Source organism: Gigantopelta aegis, chromosome 4, assembly GCF_016097555.1.
Source record: "Gigantopelta aegis isolate Gae_Host chromosome 4, Gae_host_genome, whole genome shotgun sequence".
Classification (NCBI taxonomy): domain Eukaryota; kingdom Metazoa; phylum Mollusca; class Gastropoda; order Neomphalida; family Peltospiridae; genus Gigantopelta; species Gigantopelta aegis.
The window spans coordinates 63,076,992-63,098,320 of record NC_054702.1 but is presented as its reverse complement, the minus strand read 5'-3'; the positions used below and the strand labels follow the sequence as shown (position 1 = coordinate 63,098,320).

Below are 21,329 nucleotides of genomic sequence, written 5' to 3'. Positions count from 1 at the left end.
GTGAATAGTCCAGGTACATAATTATGAAAAACTGCATATTTTTTTTCTAAAGCGCTCGCCTGGTGCGCCGTCGGTCTGGAATCGATCCCCGTCAGTGGGTCCATTGGGGTATTTATCGTTCTAGCCTGGTATATCAAAGACCGTATGGGCTATCCTGTCTATACATATTGATTATCCAGCGAAATACTGCACTACCAAGACCTGTGCTCGTAACGAAACCGAAACGAAGGTTTGTTTTTTGTGTTTTTTGTTTAGTTTAGTTTAGTTTAGTTTAGTTTAATTTAGTTTAGTTTGTTTTTGTTTTTGTTTTTGATTTTGATTTTGTTTTGTTTTGTTGTGTTGTGTTTTGTTTTATTTTGTTTTTGTTTGTTGTTATTTTTGTGGGGGTTCTGTTGCTTATTTTTTTACTGGGGGTTTGTTTTGGGGTTGTTGTTTTATGCGGTGGGGGGGGGGGTTTGGGGGGTGTTGGGGGGGGGGGGGCGTTCTCCCAACTCGTCTCCACTGGAACAGAATGCTTCAAAGATACAGTGTCAAAGTTATGGTGGAAATTGTGTTTCTTTGTTATTTCCAAAACACCTTTACTTTTCTTCTTACGTCAAACCAAACTGATATTATTCACATAAAACATTTTAATAAAATGTTGGGACGGACTATACATATTGATTAACCAGCGAATATTACACTACCTACATCTGTGCTCGTAACGAAACCGAAACGAAGGTTTGTTTGCTGATTTCATTCCCGTGATTTTGATAATTATGAAGTCATCAGAATTGCCCAGTATTGTATATTTAAAAGCATTTCGCCGTTCAGTTATTGTCGTTAGTAGCTCTGTGTCATTTAGTCTGTTAAAAGTTGATCATAGCCGACGTTGAGATAATATACAACGACCATGTCTGACCAGCTGTCAAACATATTCAATGTCTTTGTGACGGGAATAGAAGGGAAAACCAGAACTTTACAAATACACAAGGTAAGTTTGAATCAGGAAAGGTACAGAATATTGCCTTAAAGGTACTTTGCATTAGAAAGGAAGGTATGTTTTTTTAAAGAAAATTAACTGTAATATGCATTAATTCACTCACAATGTACTGTAATTCAGATCAGCAATTTAAAAAAAATAATATTTAAAAGGTAAATTAAATGCTAACAATATTAAAAAAAAGAACACGGAGTTAACAGATGACGTAACATTGATGATGATTCTGAATATGCTACCAGCATATTAATTATTCAATTCGGTATCTCTGCACAAGGCTGATTCCAAAGCGGTCATGATAGTTGTGAAGGTATACCGCCATGATTTACTATCAAGTGGGGTTTTTTTTACAGAGATAACTAATCTTAACCATAATATAATTTTTTTTTTTTTTTTGCGGATTCCGTAAATGGATTCTCGGTGCACGAAGTGATGTGCATAGAATATAATATTTCAATCAAGGAAATATTTTACAGAAATATTGCTTGAATTAGTCTACGGCGAAGTACCTTTAACGAGACGTCGGCACTTTTTAAATTTTAGGGGCTGGAGGTAGCCAAGTGGTGAATAGTCCAGGTAGATATGAAAAACTGCATTTTTTTCTAAAGAGCTCGCCTGGTGCGCGGTCAGTCTAGGATCGATACCCGTCAGTGGGTCCATTGTGGTATTTATCGTTCTAGCCTGGTATATCAAAGACCGTATGGGCTATCCTGTCTAGAGGAAGATGCATATAAAACATCCCTACCTACTAATGGAAAAATCAATCGGGTTTCCTCTCTAAGACTTTGTCAGAATTACCAAATGTTTAACATCCAATAGCTGATATTAATAAATCAATGTGCTCTAGTGGTGTCATTAAACAAAACAAACTAACTTCTTGAAATTATTTTGTTCGTCCAGTATTGATTTGTATATGGATTTGTATATTTTATAGTTCTTGAATTTGACAATACATTTACCGTTAAATGTCATTGTTATGTGAAACTGTAGTCAAAATTGATATCTACCCCCAATGATCATCTGTTACAGAACTAATGGAGGCATTCCATACTTTGTTTATTTTAATAACAAAACCAACATTGCTTGATTATTGGGTGGCTTTTTTTTTTTTTAATTTTCTTCTTCTTTTTTTTTATTCTTGTTGCTGTTGTTGGGATTTTGTTGTTGTTTAGTTTAGTTTAGTTTGTTTTTGTTTTTTTTTTTTGTTTTTTTTTTTTGTTTTTGTTTTTGATTTTATTTTGTTTTTTTATTTTGTTTTGTTTTGTTTTGTTTTGTTGTGTTTTATTTTATTTTATTTTGTTGCTGTTTTTGTGGGGTTTCTGTTGGTTATTTGTTTCTGGGGGATTGTTTTGGGGTTGTTGTTTTATGGGGTGTTTTGGGGTGAGGGTTGGGGGAGGGGGGGGGGCGTTCTCCCATATCGTCTCCACTGGAACAGAATGCTTTAAAGATACAGTCTCAAAGTTGTGGTGAAAATTGTTCACTTTTGCTTTGAAATGTAAACATTATGGGCCGAATATACGAAGTCTGATTTTTTTAAACGCAGGTGTTTAAGCATTGTACCGGCCTCGGTGGCGTCGTGGAAGGCCATCGGTCTATAGGCTGGTAGGTACTGGGTTCGGATCCCAGTCGAGGCATGGTATTTTTAATCCAGAGACCGACTCCAAACCCTGAATGAGTGCTCCGCAAGGCTCAATGGGTAGGTGTAAACCACTTGCACCGACCAGTGATCCATAACTGATTCAACAAAGGCCATGGTTTGTGCTATCCTGCCTGTGGGAAGCGCAAATAAAAGATCCCTTGCTGCTAATCGGAAGAGTAGCCCATGTAGTGGCGACAGCAGGTTTCCTCTCAAAATCTGTGTGGTCCTTAACCATATGTCTGACGCCATATAACCGTAAATAAAATGTGTTGAGTGCGTCGTTAAATAAAACATTTCTTCTTCTTCTTAAGCATATGTAAATGTATGTAGTTGCACGTGTTTAAGCATTGTAAATGTATGTAGTTACACGTGTTTAAGCATTGTAAATCTATGTAGTTACAGGTGTTTAAGCATTGTAAATGTATGTAGTTACACGTGTTTAAGCATTGTAAATGTATGTAGTTACAGGTGTTTAAGCATTGTAAATGTATGTAGTTACATGCATGCAAGACATATACAGGCATTGTAAATTCGGCCTTTATCTGCAACTCAACGTCCATAACAAATTTAAACCGAATAACTTAAATTACTAGTAAAATTGTTTCGTTACTGGAAAACTTTAAGGGACAAAATTGTGCGCGTTCAAGAGATTGAGGCGAACGCTCCAGAACGCTTTCGATCTGATAAGACTAATCTACTTGTACGAAACGCAAGTCCTCCACACATCAAGCAAACACATTACAATTTCGATATACTAGAGTTAGTTACGCATGTGACATTGATTAATTTGTATGCATTTATCATAACTGCGAGTAAATAGCGAAATATGATACTTGAAACTTTGAGTATGCGCCCTGAAGAATGTTTAGATAATAACACACCAACATATTGATTAATCAGCGAATGTAAAGTACGAATCTGTGCACGTAACGAAACCAAAACGAGGGTTTACTTACTAACCTGGAAATTCCATTGCATGATATTTATAACTATGATGTCATCGGAATTGCCCAGTATTTTCTGTCTGAACGCATATCGCCTATCAGTTATTGACATTTGTATATGTTTGTTCTCTGGCCGGCCTTGGTGGTGTCGTGGTTAAGCCATAGGTACAGGGTTCGCAGCCCACTACACCCTCTTCTCTTTCACTAAACACTAACCAACTAACATCTAACCCTTTGCCATGGACAAACAGCCCAGATAGCTGAGGTGTGTGCCAAGGACAGCGTGCTTGAACCTTAATTGGATATAATCGCGAAAATAACTTGAAATCAAATTAAATGTTTGTTCTTTAGTGACAAAATAGACATTGACAAAAGTAGACAACGACAACCATATCTAACCACAATTTAAATATGTTCGATATAATGTTAAAGCCGCACACCCTAGTTCCATCCAGTGAAAATAAATTATAATTTGGTTAATCTACAAACCTGTAACACACTTAGATCACGATTTTATCAAATGGAGTGAAAAAGCAGGTTTTATATCGATAAATACCATGGGAATCCCCATGTCCAAATTGCTTGAAATAATTTTGAAAGTTTGTATTCTGATGTCACCGGTAGATGTCGCTCGAAGCACAACAATGCCTACGTCACGACAAATTTCACAGACTTGGGGTGCGTTCTTTTCACCTCTCCTGGACATGTTCCAACTGTTCTGTCCTGGTTGTATCCCCTCTCCAGATATCGTAGGACTTAGCAAAATTATTGGTTTTAAGGGTTTGTAACGTTTTGTATTGAGACACTTACTTGTCTGAACTTTATTGTTACTGAAAATGTTCACGAACTGTGAAGAAAAATCTCACAAATGAATAACAACAAATCGGATGTTGATTGCGCGAACCGTGCACGAGAAAACAAACTGAACCAAAATGATAACGGTCACGTGATATACCAACGTCTGTGACATTGAAATGGAAATATCCCCTCTAAAAATAGATTAGACCATGTCTGCTCAACGTTTTTTTTCTCAAACGTGCGTGCAATTTATGAAATACGAAAAATGCATTTTGTGGTATTACAAAAACCAGGATTACCAAAAAACACTTCAGGTGAATGGAAATGTATATTCTAAATAATAAACGGTAAGTAAAAGTGCAATTTTATTTATGAAAAAATGGGTTTAATAGCGAAAAACAACGCCGTAATGGTTAACAACTAGCCGTAACTAGGGTGTGTCCCTTTAATGGGTTGGTTTGTTTGCATCCTTGCTTCTTGTTTCTTGCTTTCTTGTTTTGTTGGGGGGTTTTGTTGGTTTTTGTAGTTTTTTTGCTTTTTTGTTATTTGGAAATATGGTCGAAAGATAGAAAGATGGGGAAACCCCCTGCCGCCATATAGGCTGCTGTTACCTATACAGAAACAAGGGTTCCTTTTAATACAGTTTCCCATAGACAAGACAGTACATGATGTACCAGTCGTGGAGCACTGTCGATACGCCAGATTCACTGAGGGGTATCGTTCCTAGGACCCAACGTACCCCATGCGAGCGCTTTACCACCGAGCTACATCTCGCCAGGATTAGAAAGGGAAATTAAAGCACTACCACTACAAATTATACCCCACCAAGTTTTTGCTTATTATACACAATTTATTAACACCTCTGAAATGACAACTATAAAACTGTGGCGTAGCGAGGGGGATACTGGGGCCAATTAAACCTTTTTTAAACTATTAATTTTTATAAAAATCATACATGCATACATACACGTAAGCGGAATAGACCGCGTAGCTTGTAGGCCCCATGCAGTTATACCGGTCGTGCGTTTACACGTGTTTGGCGTCTATTTCACGTAGACACTTGCATCATTACGGAAGATGGAGCATTTTAAAGACAAAAGAAAATGAAATATGTGTATTTCTAACTATTTTTGGTGTACTATAATAGTAACAAGAATTGTGGTTTAGTTGTAGATGCCTCAATAGCTCAAAAGGTATCGTGGCAAGTCTGCAGAGTTGCGGGCATTTCGGTGACATAGGTTCGAGTCCCAGCAACGGAATGGGACAATTTGTAAGGCCAGAAAGGATTTAATTATCCCCTGCACCAGTGCGTTAATATCTATGTATGTAACAGTCAACCTCGACATACATATAATATATAGATATCCATACATCAATACATACATAGTGTGGGTTGGCCACCAATATGGCTTACCCACCCCCACCCTCACCCTCACCCCCACCTATCATAAAATCCTGGCTATGCCAGTCAATTACGATGCCCTATTACTATATATATATATATATATATATATATATATATATATATATATATATATATATATATATAATATAACAGGCATAATTAACTTTATGTGTAATTTAGATTTCTGTTATCTTTTTCTCTCTTTTTCTTTTTTGTCATTGCTAAGGACGCCTCTATAGACGAACTGATGAACAAGATATCGAAGATCAATGGGATTCCCGTAAAAGACCAGCGTATTCTGTACACGAGTAAGAATATAATAATATACTTGTTCTGTTTTCATGTTAATTAACTTTCATGTATTATATGCATACGAAGGAAAATCTAGAACATTTTAAGCAGGTAAAGTCCGAACCAAATTGTTAAATACTACGATAAATTACTCTCCTGCCTTTAATTACCGTTACATTTCCCCCAAATTTTGTCCAGACACAAGTTTTAAAAAAAACATTACAGTGACACAGATTCCACATATGAGACTGTAACGATGTCACCAGTATTGCCCTGTGCGATCTCAGCAAAGTCGGTATAGGTGACATAGTTATCACCTAGTATGTGGAATCTGTGTCATTGTAATGTTGGGTTGCGGGGTTTTTTCAAGATTTCTGTCTGGACAAAATGTAGGTAAAATCTAACGAAAAATAAAGGTAGGAGAGCAATTTATCGTAGTTGTTAAAACTGTGGTTCGGACTTTGGTCCAGAGAAAGTCTGGGTCCATACCGTTCGTACTGTCGTTGTCTATAGAACAAATCCATGTAGGACTGCAGGCGCGGATTCCCATTGCTCGAGGGGGCCATGACGACAGAAAAACTTCTCTACTTATTTTGAAGGGTATTCATTACTAATATACAAGTTTCATTTAAGTATTTACATGTAGACTCCTGCCCTGCAAACATTTCTGGGTCCGCGCCTGGATTTCCTTTTTAAAAAATGCAGTTATCTATATTTAGATCGATAACCGCTCGGTTGAAACCTTCTTTGGAACTTTTTTTCATTACAATCTTAGAGTCACCGTATCATTGATAACTTGTATATCAGATCTGTGTATAGGATGCATATAGATATGGGGTAGGAATCCCATTGGCCACACGGACACCAACTATGCTTCCTTTGAGATTTGTATCAGGTTCGTTCACCGATCTACATACAGAGAAAGAAAGAAAGAAATGTTTTATTTAACGATGCACTCAATACATTTTATTTACGGTTATATGGCGTCAGACATATGCTTAAGGACCATACAGATATTGAGAGAGAAACCCGCTGTCGCCACTTAATGGGCTATTTTTTTCGATTAGCAGCAAGGGATCTTTTATGTGCACCATCCCACAGTCGGGGTAGTACATACCACGGACTTTGATATACCAGTCGTGGTGCACTGGCTGGAACGAGAAATAGCCCAATGGGCCCACCGACGGGGATCGATCCAAGACCGACCGCGCATAGAGCCATTGGGCTACGTGCCCGCGCCTTACATATAGAGATTCAAAATGATAATGGCATCCAAACTATAAGCTTTCTGATAAATGGGATAAGTTCAACTTCCTAACAGTCAGTTTACTATTTGTATCGTGCGATATTCCTTCTGCTGGTATCTACGTATCACAACTGCGATACAGCACGGAATGCTCATTATGAGCCCATTTCAAACAACGCCATATCATTTTAGCTCAGATGCTAATCCCTGATTGTGATTTTCCACATATGACTTTTCATCTTTTTGGTGACAATATTGTACATATTTTTTTTATAAACAACAATTTTGACCACTACTGGCTGTACTCATGGCGGGTGTCAACCATGGGAAAGAATATGTTCACTTTTCGCGAACACCTCATACCATAACTGTTTTGACGTGATTTATCAGTGTTTATCATTACAAGTGTCTCTGTATATGGCGGAGATCAGTCTTAACCAGGTCGAAGCAATCTTGAAATGCAAGCTGGTTAGGAAGGAGGTATCGTCCAAAGGGTTTGGGGAAGGGGGGGATGGCAGTCTACCTATAGACAAAGCACGTGCCAGTGAATCATGATAACATTCACGATTTTGAAAAATTATCTCTTTGACTCTGCTTTGTACAGAGAACTGATTTTTATACGTCCGTCTATGATGGGTCGTATTATGGTCAAGCGTTGTCCGTCCGTCCGTCCGTACGTTCGTACGTCTGTCCGTCCGTACGTCAGTCTGTTAACGTGTTCTTGTCCGGACCATATCTTGCATACAGATGCATACATCAGTCCTCACATGTAGGAACAACTTGGGATGGTTGTGTGTCACGTACAATTACTAGGGCACTGTCACTTAATTTTCACGGTCTACTGCACATAACAGTAAATCCTTGTCCGGACCATATCTTGCATACAGATGCATACAGGACCATCAGACCTCACATGTAGGAACAGCTCGGGATGGCGGTGTGTCGCGTACTGTTACTAGGTCACTGTAAACTATTTTTTCACGGTCTACTGCACATAAAAGTAAATTTTTGTCCAGATAATACCTTGCATACAGATGCATACAGGACCATCAGACCTCACATGTAGGAACAGCTCGGGATGGCGGTCTGTTGCGTACTGTTACTAGGTCACTGTGAACTATTTTTTCACGGTCTACTGCACATAAAAGTAAATTTTTGTCCGGATAATACCTTGCATACAGATGCATACAGGATCATCAAACCTCACATGTAGGAACAACTTGGGATGGCGGTGTGCCGCGCACTATTACTAAATCACTGTGACCTACTTATCACGGTCTACTGCACATACCAGTAAATCCTTGTCCGGATCATATCTTGAATACAGATGCATACATGACCATTAAACCTCATATGTAGGAACAATTTGGGATGGTGGTGTGTCGCATACTATTACTAGGTCACTGTGACCTACTTTTCACTGTCTACTGCACATACCAGTAAATCCTTGTTCGGATCATATCTTGCATACAGATGCAGACATGAGCATTAAACCTCACATGTAGGAACAATTTGGGATGGTGGTGTGTCGCATACTATTACTAGGTCATTGTGACCTACTTTTCACTGTCTACTGCACATACCAGTAAATCCTTGTTCGGATCATATCTTGCATACAGATGCAGACATGAGCATTAAACCTCATATGTAGGAACAATTTGGGATGGTGGTGTGTCGCATACTATTACTAGGTCACTGTCACCTACTTTTCACGGTCTACTGCACATACCAGTAAATCCTTGTCCGGATCATATCTTGCATACAGGACCATCAAACCTCACATGTAGGAACAATTTGGGATGGTGGTTTGTCGCATTCTGTTACTAGGTCACTGTGACCTACTTTTCATGGTATATTCCATATAACAGTAAATCGTTGTCCGGGCCATATCTTGCATACAGATATATACAGGATCATCAAACCTCACATGTAGGAACAACTTGGGATGGTGGTATGTCACGTACAATTACTGTGATACAAATAAATCAAATAATACGTCTATAGTCACATAATTAGAATTGTATCGTACCCGTAACATATTCATTAATAACTATGGTTTTCAATCAAACTTCTAACGGACGTATCATGTACCTCACCGGTACTCGTTAAAAAAAATGTATTAACGGTTTTGTCTTTTTGAGATTAAGCCAATTTTGTTGCAGGGTTCCAGTTGGAATATGGCTGTGACAAGTATTTGTCAGACTACAAGATGCAAAACAATTCTACAGTCTATGTAGTGTTACGACTTTTGGGAGGGTCAGACATTGAAGGCTCAACTTGGACTAAGAAACTGGACGAGGATGTTACCCTTACGGACGCGCCTGACATGATCACCTGGGATGATGATCCAAACAGCCAACGGGCAAAGATGCCGTGTGGCCATGCCATTGGTAAGAAAAGTAAAATTTACAATACAAAATTCGTATAAATCGTCTGCCTCTTCCTTTTGTTTCTTTGTTTTTATTGTGGGGTTTTTTAAATTTATTATTATTATTATTTTCGCGCGCGCGCGTGTGTGTATGTGTTTGTTTGTATGTTGTTGTTTTTTTGTTTTTTTGTGGTTTTATTTGGGAGGTTGGTTTTGTTTTGTTTTTGTTATGGGTTTTTTGTTTGGTTTTGTTTGGGGTGGGGTTTTTTGGGAGGGGAGTCTTTATTATTTTTTGTTTCTCTTTTGGTTTAGTGGTGTTTAGATTCTGTCTTGTTTTAGGGGTTTTGTTCTTTCTTCTTCTTTTTTTTTTTTTTTTTTTTTTTTTTTTTTTTTTTTTTTTTTCTTTTTTTTTTTTGTTATTTTGTTCGTTGACTTGATTTGTTATTTATTACATAATTGAGCATTCAGATATTAGCCAATGTATTAACTGAACCAAAAATAGAGTATGTTTAAACCTTGGAAGACGATATTAGCTCCAAAAATTACAAGATCGCGAACTACATTTTATAATATCAACATTATGTACACCGAGTGGTCCCGTAAGTGGAGCAGCACTCACTAGAACTGCATTCTGTCAACACATTACATGATCAGGCACTATAAGGTGAAAAGCATTAAACAGAGAAAACTTATTAAAAGTAGTTACTTCGTTATGTTAGAACTAGAAGGAACTTGCATGTATCATGAGGATTAAAATTAATGTGTTCACTATCCACCGATTGTTTTCCTTAATTAATTACATTTCTTTAGTTATTTGGGGTTGATTTTGTTTACTTGGAGGCATACATTCGATATGGTATTGACCTCGGTGGTAGCCCGGGACCAACTCCCACTCAGAGCGTGTTTTAACAGTTTAATGGGGAGTGTAAGGCCCCTGTGATGGTCTTAACGTTATTTTCCCCTTTTTTAATCTGTATAAATGGGTGACTTGGTTATTTTTAGGGCTGGATGTAGCCAAGTTGTAAAGCGCTCGCTATTTCTCATTCCAACTAGTTCACAACGACTGGTATATATCAAAGGCCGTGGTATGTGCTATCCTGTCTATGGGATGGTGCATATAAGACCTCTCTAAGGCTATCAAATAGCGGATGATTAATAAATCAATGTGTTCTAGTGGTGTCGTTAAACAAAACAAATTTCTATTTGGTTGTGTTCACGTTTATGTATAAATGAGCGAAAAATCTGTTATGGGGCACTGGCAATGTCAGGCACTGAGCACAGGGCGGAGGTGCCTGAACCTAAAGTGGATATGTAAATGAGTGAAGTAAGTAATTTATTTTCAAATTGTTTTGACAGGGCCAGAATCCTTAACTGCATATTGTCGAAGTCTGCTGGATGTCGGGAAGTTCGAGTTCATCTGTCCGTATATAGGCAATGATGGATACTGCGGCAAAGAGTGGCCATACTTTATTGTCCGTCGTCTTGCAGTTTTAACAGAAAGAGAAACCATCACGTTCGAAACGAAAATATGTGAAAACTATATGCGTAAAGCATGTGGTATTCAGGACTGTCCCAAATGTCACTCCCTTTGCGAAAGGGTTAAGAGCACAGATCGCCGTATCGTGTGTTCGCTGTGCTCGAAAAATGGGCCTCGGTATGAATTCTGTTGGTCTTGCCTTCATCCTTGGACCGGACGTGCAATGAACGACTGCGGAAACATTGAATGCACGGGAGAAGACCCACGGTTAAAGATTCTTCGTGATGCGCCCAAGAAATGTATCATTGGCGTTGCCAATTGCCCGTCACGACGAGCGTGCCCTTCTTGCGGAATGGTCATAGAACACATCAGAGCCTGCAAACACATGAAGTGTCCCTGTGGCCAGAGGTTCTGCTTCATCTGTCTGAAGAAGGCTGTTGATGGTGGCTATCCGTGCGGGTCTTACAACACCCCGTGTTCTGTCGCTGCAGTCCAAGAGGCTATTCCTGGTTGTTGACATTGAGGGTCGATTCCTGGCTTATTCTTATCAGCTTCGAGTATTTAGACTTGCGCGTGTTCCTTATAATAACGATTACCCTTTGGAATGGTAATACTAGAAATCCAATTGAAGAGTTTTCTTTCAGTGACAGACAAATGAACAGTGTAACAGTAATCTACTGAAATACTAGCATATATGTGTTTCAAATTTGGACTGTAAAAGATTGTATGGCCTAATCATCAGCTACAGTATCTAATCAATGTATTTGTAGAACTTTGATCGCTTTCAACATACAAACGTTTCATTTTAATAAAGGCACTAAATATAACGGTATATCATTATTATATGGTTATTTGCGTGAATACAGGTCTTGTTTAACTGTTGTTATTTTTGTGCAGCTTTTAACTTGAACAGATTTTCTTTTTGAAGTGAATGTATTTTTGTGGGTTCAGTTTTCTTCTTTTTTTTTCTCTTTTTTTTAATTTAATTAATTATTTATTATATACATGTATGTATGTGTATATATATATTTAGAGAATAACTAACGAGCTACGAGGAATTACGGATTATCTGTCCCGAGTGAATTAATGTTGTAAACCCGAGCCTCTGGCGAGGGTTTTACAGCATTAATTCACGAGGGACAGATAATCCGTAATTCCTCGTAGTGAGTTGGTTATTCTCTTTATTACCCATTGTCAATCTTTAACGATTTTAAAAGTATATTTACGTTCTCGCTGCTGTAACAACTAACAAGCTCTACCAGCCATAACAATATATTCATACGCGCCGTTACCGGTGCACACCCAACAGTATTCACCAAAGAATAGTTTTTAAAAAAAACCCAGTCAAAATAATAAAATAAAAACATTTTTAAACATTTGTACATATATTTTGATTTTTAATTCCGTAAATGTTCGTATCGTAAAAAAATATTTGAAGTTCGTAGTAATAGTTTGACCGATGAATGGAATCATGAATGAACAAAAAGTAGTCCCGGCAGTATGTAATTGCCAATCAAATCTTGTCTTTTTAAAGCCAGCCAATCAATGACTGTAGAAGCAATCTGCACACTGTGCAGAGATCGAAAAAATATTACCCCGTATATTTGAGCCCATATGGGTAATAAATATATATATATATATATATATATATATATATATATATATTTTATTTTTTTTGGCACGAAGATATGATTGTATAGACACGCTTGATAAGATAATAAAAGTTAATGGCTACTAATTACTGTTGTTTTAATTACCTATAGATGTTCATATAGTATTATTCAGTATAGATATACTTTGGCACATTGTATTTCCTTGTGTTTTAGAAAAAAGGACCGCTAGCTTAACACATTGTTTAATCAGGTGTGTGCGTGAGTGTGTCTGGGTTGTTATCATGGGCGTACGACCCGGGGGGGGGGGGGGGGGGGCAATTTCCCACTACCCCCAAATTCGGGCAAAACAGTGGGGAAAATTCGGGCAGTTTTTATCTGGGTAAAATTTCGGGCAAATCAACTCCTCCAGCCCCCCCCCCCCCCACCCCCCCCACCCCCCCCCCCCCCCCCCCCCCCCCCCCCCCCCCCCCCCTAAATCAAAGAGTCCCCATACGCCCATGGCTGTTATGACCTATCTTCAAGGAGTTCTTGGGCGTCCGCGGGAATTTGTTTCAAATGTTAATAAGACCTGTTGGCATATAATAAAGTATAGGTAGGATCTATCATAATATGCAGGCACGGCCAAAGTATGTTAATATGTGTAGGCTTTGAGACTGAATGAGATCGAGAGCGCGAGAACTAGATTTCCTAAAATTCATTTTCCTAAATTCTATAAGCAAAATCCATCTTTATAGATGCTGATAATTGCAACGATTTTTAAATTCACGATGTATAGCTGAATATATAAACATTATAATTATGTACCAAATTGTTGGATCAATATACAGAATCACATACCAGAACTTTGTGAGTTTATAGCGAGCAAGAATATCCAAAATAGTATTAGTAGTATAGCTTAAGGCAGAGATCTGGTTTTCACAATTTTACAGGGGCGCATACTCCGATCCCCCTGGAAACTTTGCTTTGCCCCTTCGATCTGTCAGCCCCCCCCCCCCCCCCCCAATGTCTACTTGCTTCCGCCGTGCCTGACATTAATTTTATATAAATCTAGCGCACTATAGACGAGTGAATAAATAACATGGGAAAACAACTGGTATGTGAGTCTGTATTTATAACATACCACCTTTCTATATTATGATTAAAGGGACAGACCCTAGTTTCAGCCCGTGAAAATTAACACTAAGTTTAGTTGATCTAAAAATCTGTAATGACTCCGTAAGTTTTACTTCTCAGACGCACGTGCGTTTTTAAAAAATATGAGAAATCCATTTTGTGATATTAAAATCACCAGGATGACCAAACACACTTCGAATGTACGGAAAAGCTAAACCATAAAATCTAAGTAGACCCTAAAGTACGATTTCAGTTATCAAAAACGTCTATAATAGTCAAAAATATGCCTTGGTGTTTGAAAACTAGGGTATGTCCCTTTAACAAAAGATTAATTAAATAACACAACTTGCTTCGTTGGGAAAGTTGGCTGAATTTTGTGGAATTGACAGAACGCTGAGCTATCCTGGCTAGGGATATGAAATCATTCGTGTGAACACGTGAACTACGTATGCGAGATTTTGTATTTCACATATGATCAATAAAACATTTGTTGTATTGCACGGTCAGTGTGGCCTTTATTACTATAGTAATATTAAATGGTTATATAATAAAATGATATAATTACTTACAATGAACAATTGTACGATCCAATCAAATAATTCATTATAATTCAAACAATCGCAAATATTATGAATAGGGCCTAAATATTAATAAACCGTAACAAATTATTATTTAGGACTTTGTATAAAACAGTTTGCTCAACTGGTTTGATTCCCTATACTTGGTAGCGCATTTATATCAATTCTAAAGGAGTTCGGGACATGCTACCGCGGAATAATTTAAAAAAATTAATATTTTAAAATCAAATGTCCTGCTTTCTACAGATAAAATTAATCGTGGCAAATGTTGCTCAATGCTAGTATTTTAAATGTGTAAAGCTAACATTTACTTAAACAGGCGAATACATGTCAAAACATTTTTAAGGTCTAGATATAAGTGGGGGGCAAGTGCAACCTTACTGACGCCATATAACCGTAAATAAAGTGTGTTGAGTGCGTCGTTAAATAAAACATAATGTTCCTTCCTTCCTTCTTCCTTCCCTGCACAATCCCCCCAAACGCCAATGAAGACGTCGCTAGCCCAGTTTAATGAATAAACTACATTGTATAGGAGCAGACCGGCCTCGGTTAAGCCATCGGACTACATGCTGGTAGTTACAGGGTTCGCAGCCTGGTACCGGCTCCAACCCAAAGCGAGTTCTTAAAGACTCAATGGGTAGGTGTAAGGCCACTACATCCTCTTCTCTCTCACTAACAACTAACCCACTGTCCTGGACAGACAGCCCAGATAGCTGAGGTGTGTGCCCAGGACAGCGTGTTTGAACTTTAATTGGATATAAGCACGAAAATAAGTTGAAATGAAATGTATAGGAGCAGAAAGTTAATCACTGTTTGATGTATTGGGTACATCAACGTGTGTGCTCTGTGCGTTTGCGCAAGTGCTACAGTGTACCCATGTGACACTGTCTAGTGTTATATAGAGGATATTCACCGAGTATCTTCACGCTGGTCATACGGATAAAGCCATTGCGGTTGGATAAAACACGCCGCGGTCTTCAGAGCTTAAACACTACTGATGAAGGTTAGAAAGAAAGATATGTTTTATTTAATGACGCACTCAACACATTTTATTTACGGTTATATGGCGTCAGACATATGGTTAAGGACCACACATATTTTGAGAGGAAACCCGCTGTCGCCACTACATGGGCTACTCGTTCCGATTAGCAGCAAGGGATCTTTTATTTGCGCTTCCCACAGGCAGGATAGCACAAACCATGGCCTTTGTTGAACCAGTTATGGATCACTGGTCGGTGCAAGTGGTTTACACCTACCCATTGAGCCTTGTGGATGACTCACTCAGGGTTTGGAGTCGGTATCTGGATTAAAAATGCCATGCCTCGACTGGGATCCGAACCCAGTACCTACCAGCCTGTAGACCGATGGCCTAACCACGACGCCATCGAGGCCGGTTGATGAAGGTTAGAGTAAAGTGTTGGTTTCAAGAAAATCTCTCATATTTATGTTAAAATAAGTTTGCAGATCTAATCACAGTATATTTCCTCTTGTGCATATATAATATCAAGATAAAGAATGTGGTATTTGAAACGTGAGAAGCTATTACATCCACATAATAACATATTTATACCTACTATTGGCTGCATTTTCATTCCTAATGGCACTGAAAAATAACTAAGGATACAGTTTATGCAAATATATTTTCAAAGATAAACATTAATTACAATGCTGTAGATTATATTAAAAGACAAAACTCGACGTTTTCCCATGTGAAGGTGAAAGCATTTTGAATAAAATGTTTTGCAGTTAAACATTTCATGAAGTAAATCATGTTGCGGTTAAGAGTAAAATAATGTGCGGTAATTAAATATACATTTTTATTTGTTATTTTCAACAGTTATGGTAATTTTGAGACTTCAGTGATGAATTTGCTGCCAATAGTTTTGGGATAACTCATTAAGTGCCCCACAGAAAGATTTTACATGCAATGACTATAGTTATTAGGCGGTGTAATGTCATATATTATGGCAAGTTGTAAGTAGACCAAACCTGTTACCTAATAATTCGCATTTTTATTTGTCACACACACACCATTTAAAACTTGTAAAATGCAAAGGCATTAACAGATATAAAATAAAATAAAAGTCAAACTTAATCTGTAAGAGTACACGATAAAGTTATACACAAAATTTCAACTCAATATCTCAAAGCCTTCTGCAAAAAACATCCGGAAAACATATGTGGGACGGACGGACAGACAGAAGGATGGAGATGAAACCTATAGTTCCTTCCGGTTGGACCGGTAGGGGACTAATAAAATGTTCAGCCTGCCATTTGTATTTTTGTTCGGATGAAGCCTTGGCTACCCATAATACATTTGTCCATAACGAATGTAGGAAATCATTTTGTCGAAAATGGTCGTTGACTGTTCATTTACGGAGCCATCTGTCTGACAGTGAAGCATTGCTGAGGTGTCCTTTTGAGAATTGCCAAAAGGTATTTCACAAGAAAGATATTTATTCAGACCACGTCAATACTCACACTGGTGCTAAACCGTATTCTTACGGAAAAATGTTTGAAGTCTTTTGCTTCCAAAGCATGTAAACGACAACATACTCAGTCATGCATTGAAAACAAATTTTATTATCATGAGTGCAAAATATGTGATGGACATTTCACTAATAGTGCTTCACTAGTCAACCACAAAAATACTCAACACAAACATATTCATTATACCTGTTGTTGTAGATAGATAGATAGATAGATAGATAACAATTTAGCGTGCCCATATACCACTAGGGTTTCGAATACGCCCATCCAGAGTCCGACTTCCGATAAGATGGGTGGTCTGACTCGGGATGGGGGGGGGGGGGTTGAGTTGAAAATAGGCAGAATTTTGAAAATATCTATTAATAAAAAAGTTAATAGAATTAAAACAAAATTAAATAAAAAGTTACAAGCCAAAAATAAAAAGAATTATCTGCTCGGCGGAATATTTATATAATTTGGAGCATTTTAGAAGGACAAATAAGAGAAAGAAGAGAGGATCAGACTATTTAATAATATTTAAAAAAAGAAAGTAATTTCGACATAACATTTTGAACGGAGGTCTAAAAGTTTAAAGTCCGATCTATATGGTCCGGGCCGGGGGAGGAGGCGGAGTTTAAAGTGGGTGGAATTTGGAATACAAATTTAGTAGTCAGGTCAAAGACCTAAAGCCAAAATGAACTCATTCGTACTACTCATGTCTGGACAAAAAATATAAGTCCAAAGAATAAAATTAGAGTGCTCGACCGAAATGGTTTTAAGGTGATTTGAATTTTGAGCAATTAAGACGGGCTGCCAAAATAAAGTGCGTCGGACTGTTTACGATTTTTTTTAATTGAAATAAAACATTTTTTTTTTAAAATAACAAAATAAAATAAAATAAAATTTTGAATGCCGGCCAAAATTTTAAAGTCCGACTAAGCCCTTGGAACGGTTGGCGACTACGGGGACGAGATGAAGTGCTTGGCGTTGAACTGCGGTACCAGTTTCCTCCAACGGTGGGCAAGCAAGGTATTGGCTAGCTCAACGTAATGGGCGCAGGCGATGATCTTCAGTACTCTGTGGACGGTATAGTTGTCCATGTCTTCGAAGAGTATTCCCTGTCTGTAGAACTCTTCCCGGCGCGACGTCACCACAAGTCCAAACTTCCTGTCTCGTAGTTGCATGGCGTGGATGACACACTCAATTCCGTTAGGAAACTACTTAAAGTTGCCCTCAAGAATGCCTCCCGGCAATGAGCTGGGGTCCGAGGTGTCCCCGACCAAGTATCGAGCGTACTGGCCCTTGATCTTGGAGATGGCGAGGCTCCAGGCGGCGTCCTTGCCCCGGGCGGTCGCGGAAGGCCGGGACTTGGCTGGCTGGTCACTACATTGTGGAAACACTTACAAATATATTACAGGACTGTTGAAACATCAGGCGAAAAAAAGGACACAAATAAACAAAAAAGACTTTAGTTGATCATTGCCCTTCAAAAGAAATATTGCCCTATGGTATGATCACAATTTACTCTGGAATATCACACACCCCTTTTCGCTTAAAGGCTAATATTGTTTAGTCGTCTTTAAAATAAGTAAAAAAACAAATTAGTAAAATTATTTTATTCGATGAAAATACACAACCGCACTATATTTTACTCCTACCCGCAAAGGGTTTTATCCAAAATGAGCCCAAATGATTTGGTTACAATTAATATTGTGTCTATTTCCAGATCAGACAAGAGCTTGTAATGTTCAGTATGTATTCTTAAATAATTCATAATGTTAGTTGTATAGCAGGTATTACTTCGTGTAGCTTCAAATGTACGAAAACAGAAAAACCTACTTCAATTTTATTGAAAATATACTCTTCAAAAAAAGAAACGCAAAAGGGTACAAATGGGTTATAACTCCGATTTTATGTTTCCTACCGGTTCATGCTTTGTGAATATAAGGTCATTGCATGTCCCAAACACATTCCCACGGTTACATTCGATAAAACGCAGCTACTGTACAATAAAGTTCCAAAATGTTAATATTCGTAAAAACGCAGCCACGTGCAAACCATGTCACCACTGCACGTGCGTTGTCTGCACGTGCAACATGAACACCGACAGTATAAAAGTGCAGGGTGTTCGCTTGCCTGGCCTCTGTATCTGGCCGACAGTTGACAATCCAGGACATGCCACGTCTCAGTGAACCGCAGAGAAACAATGCCATCGGCCGACTAGACGCAGGCGAATCCAGAACGGCCGTTGCCAGGGCATTCCATGTGTCCCCAAGCACCATCTCCAGACTGTGGGACCGTTACCAGCAACATGGATCAACACGTGACCTCCCTAGATCCGGTCGACCACGGGTCACTACCCCCGGGCAGGACCGCTACATCCGGGTACGCCACCTTCGGGAACGATTGACTACTGCCATCTCCACAGCCGCAGCAATACCAGGTTTGCGCAGGATATCCGACCAGACCGTACGGAACCGCCTACGTGAGGTAGGAATTCGTGCCAGACGTCCAGTTCGAGGTGTCATCTTAACACCACAACACCGTCGACTCCGACTGCAGTGGTGCCAGATTCATCGACAATGGCCTCAACTGCGATGGAGACAGGTGTGGTTCAGTGACGAGTCCCGATTTCTGCTCCGACGTCATGATGGAAGATGTCGCGTGTATAGGCGTCGTGGTGAACGTTATGCGGCATACTGCGTGCAGGAAGTGGACAGATTCGGCGGGGGTAGTGTCATGGTGTGGGCAGCCATCTCACACACTGGCAGAACTGACCTGGTCCACGTGCAGGGCAACCTGAATGCACAGGGCTACATTGACCAGATCCTCCGGCCACACATCGTTCCAGTTATGGCCAACGCCAACGCAGTGTTCCAACATGACAACGCCAGGCCTCACACAGCACGTCTCACAACGGCTTTCCTACAGAGCAACAACATTAATGTCCTTCCTTGGCCATCGATATCACCGGATTTGAACCCAATTGAGCATCTATGGGACGAGTTGGACCGACGCCTCCGACAGCGACAACCACAGCCCCAGACCCTGCCCGAGCTGGCAGCAGCCTTGCAGGCCGAGTGGGCCACCATCCCCCGGGACGTCATCCGTACTCTGGTTGCTTCAATGGGCAGGCGGTGCCAGGCAGTTGTCAACACACGCGGAGGCCACACCCGGTATTGACTCCAGATGACCTTGACCTTGGTGGTGTGTCCTATCACTTACTCACAATGGACTAGAGTGAATTGTGAACAATCCTGCAACATTTGGTAATTATCGGACTCACCATTCAATAATTAAATCAATTCTCAAAATGTTACGACAATGTGGTTTTGCGTTTCTTCTTTTGAAGAGTATATATCATTGTGCAAACATATTATTTGTTTGCGGACTTAATATCACTGGAATCACTTCCATATTTCACACACTTATTTAACTATATTTTGTTTCAAATCACCAATAAACTCGGAAACTCGGCCAACACTTGAAATGTTTTACGTAAGTTGTTTAAAGTTTTAAACGTAAAACATTTCAAGTGTTGGCCGAGTATTTACAAACAAATGAAATTGATTTAATTCGAAAAAATGGAGCAGATAAGACGATTTGTACGAAATATCTTTAGATCATCCAGACTAATTCCAAGCCGGCAGCCTTCGCAGGATTATTCTGAAAAAAACACACTATCAATACAACTGGCATTCAAAAGTCAAAAGTTGGGAGGACCTTCACCATAGAGCCATTGAAATCTGGACAGCCTCCCCGGACCTGACATAGGAGTAGCTGCAAAGTTTGTGACGCGTTTAATGTCAAGTGTGGAATCCTTATCACTGAGTCTATCTCCTGCTACAGGTATACGTCTCTTTGGTCCTATCTTAATTAGACTGAAAATAAAAGAAAAAGTAATTGATTGAGTAAGTCCTGACAAACAGCACCAAAATACATAAATATAGTAAATTAGCTTTTCTATTGGTCGAATACTGGGGCAACCCTCTCTATCATATGCCATTATTTGTTCACGTGGTCACGTGATTGGAATTATAATGACTGAGGTCACATTGCATTGCCATTTGATTATAAATAAAAACAATAAACACATTTTCAAAGATTTCAAATGGATTAAAAGTACTGCAAATGTTCACGGGATGTTGGATGGTGTAATAGTATGCTATAAAAATGGCCGACGTTCATATTATCACTATAGTCGATGAATATATACTTACGTTCATTCACATGGTTATCGTCTACTGCGTTTCCGGAAGAAAGAATGTTCAAAATATGTTGCGAAAATCTATATATTATTCAGTTTAAACGACTATGATAATTAAATAAATACACTGGTCGAATACTGGGTACTGGTCGAATACTGGGGTCTCTGCCCTATATAATAAGCAAGGTCGTTTAATATTTCC

General features: G+C 38.9%; 1 protein-coding gene across 1 annotated transcript; it reads left to right on the top strand.

Moving 5' to 3' along the window:
• Window positions 1-667: 667 nt before the first annotated feature.
• Window positions 668-12,212, top strand: LOC121372173 (E3 ubiquitin-protein ligase ARIH1-like). Its single transcript, XM_041498455.1, has 4 exons — window positions 668-973; window positions 5,992-6,073; window positions 9,465-9,692; window positions 11,027-12,212. Exons 1-4 carry the CDS (start codon window positions 893-895, stop codon window positions 11,662-11,664), a joined length of 1,029 nt encoding a protein of 342 aa, XP_041354389.1. The 5' UTR covers window positions 668-892; the 3' UTR covers window positions 11,665-12,212.
• Window positions 12,213-21,329: the final 9,117 nt, after the last annotated feature.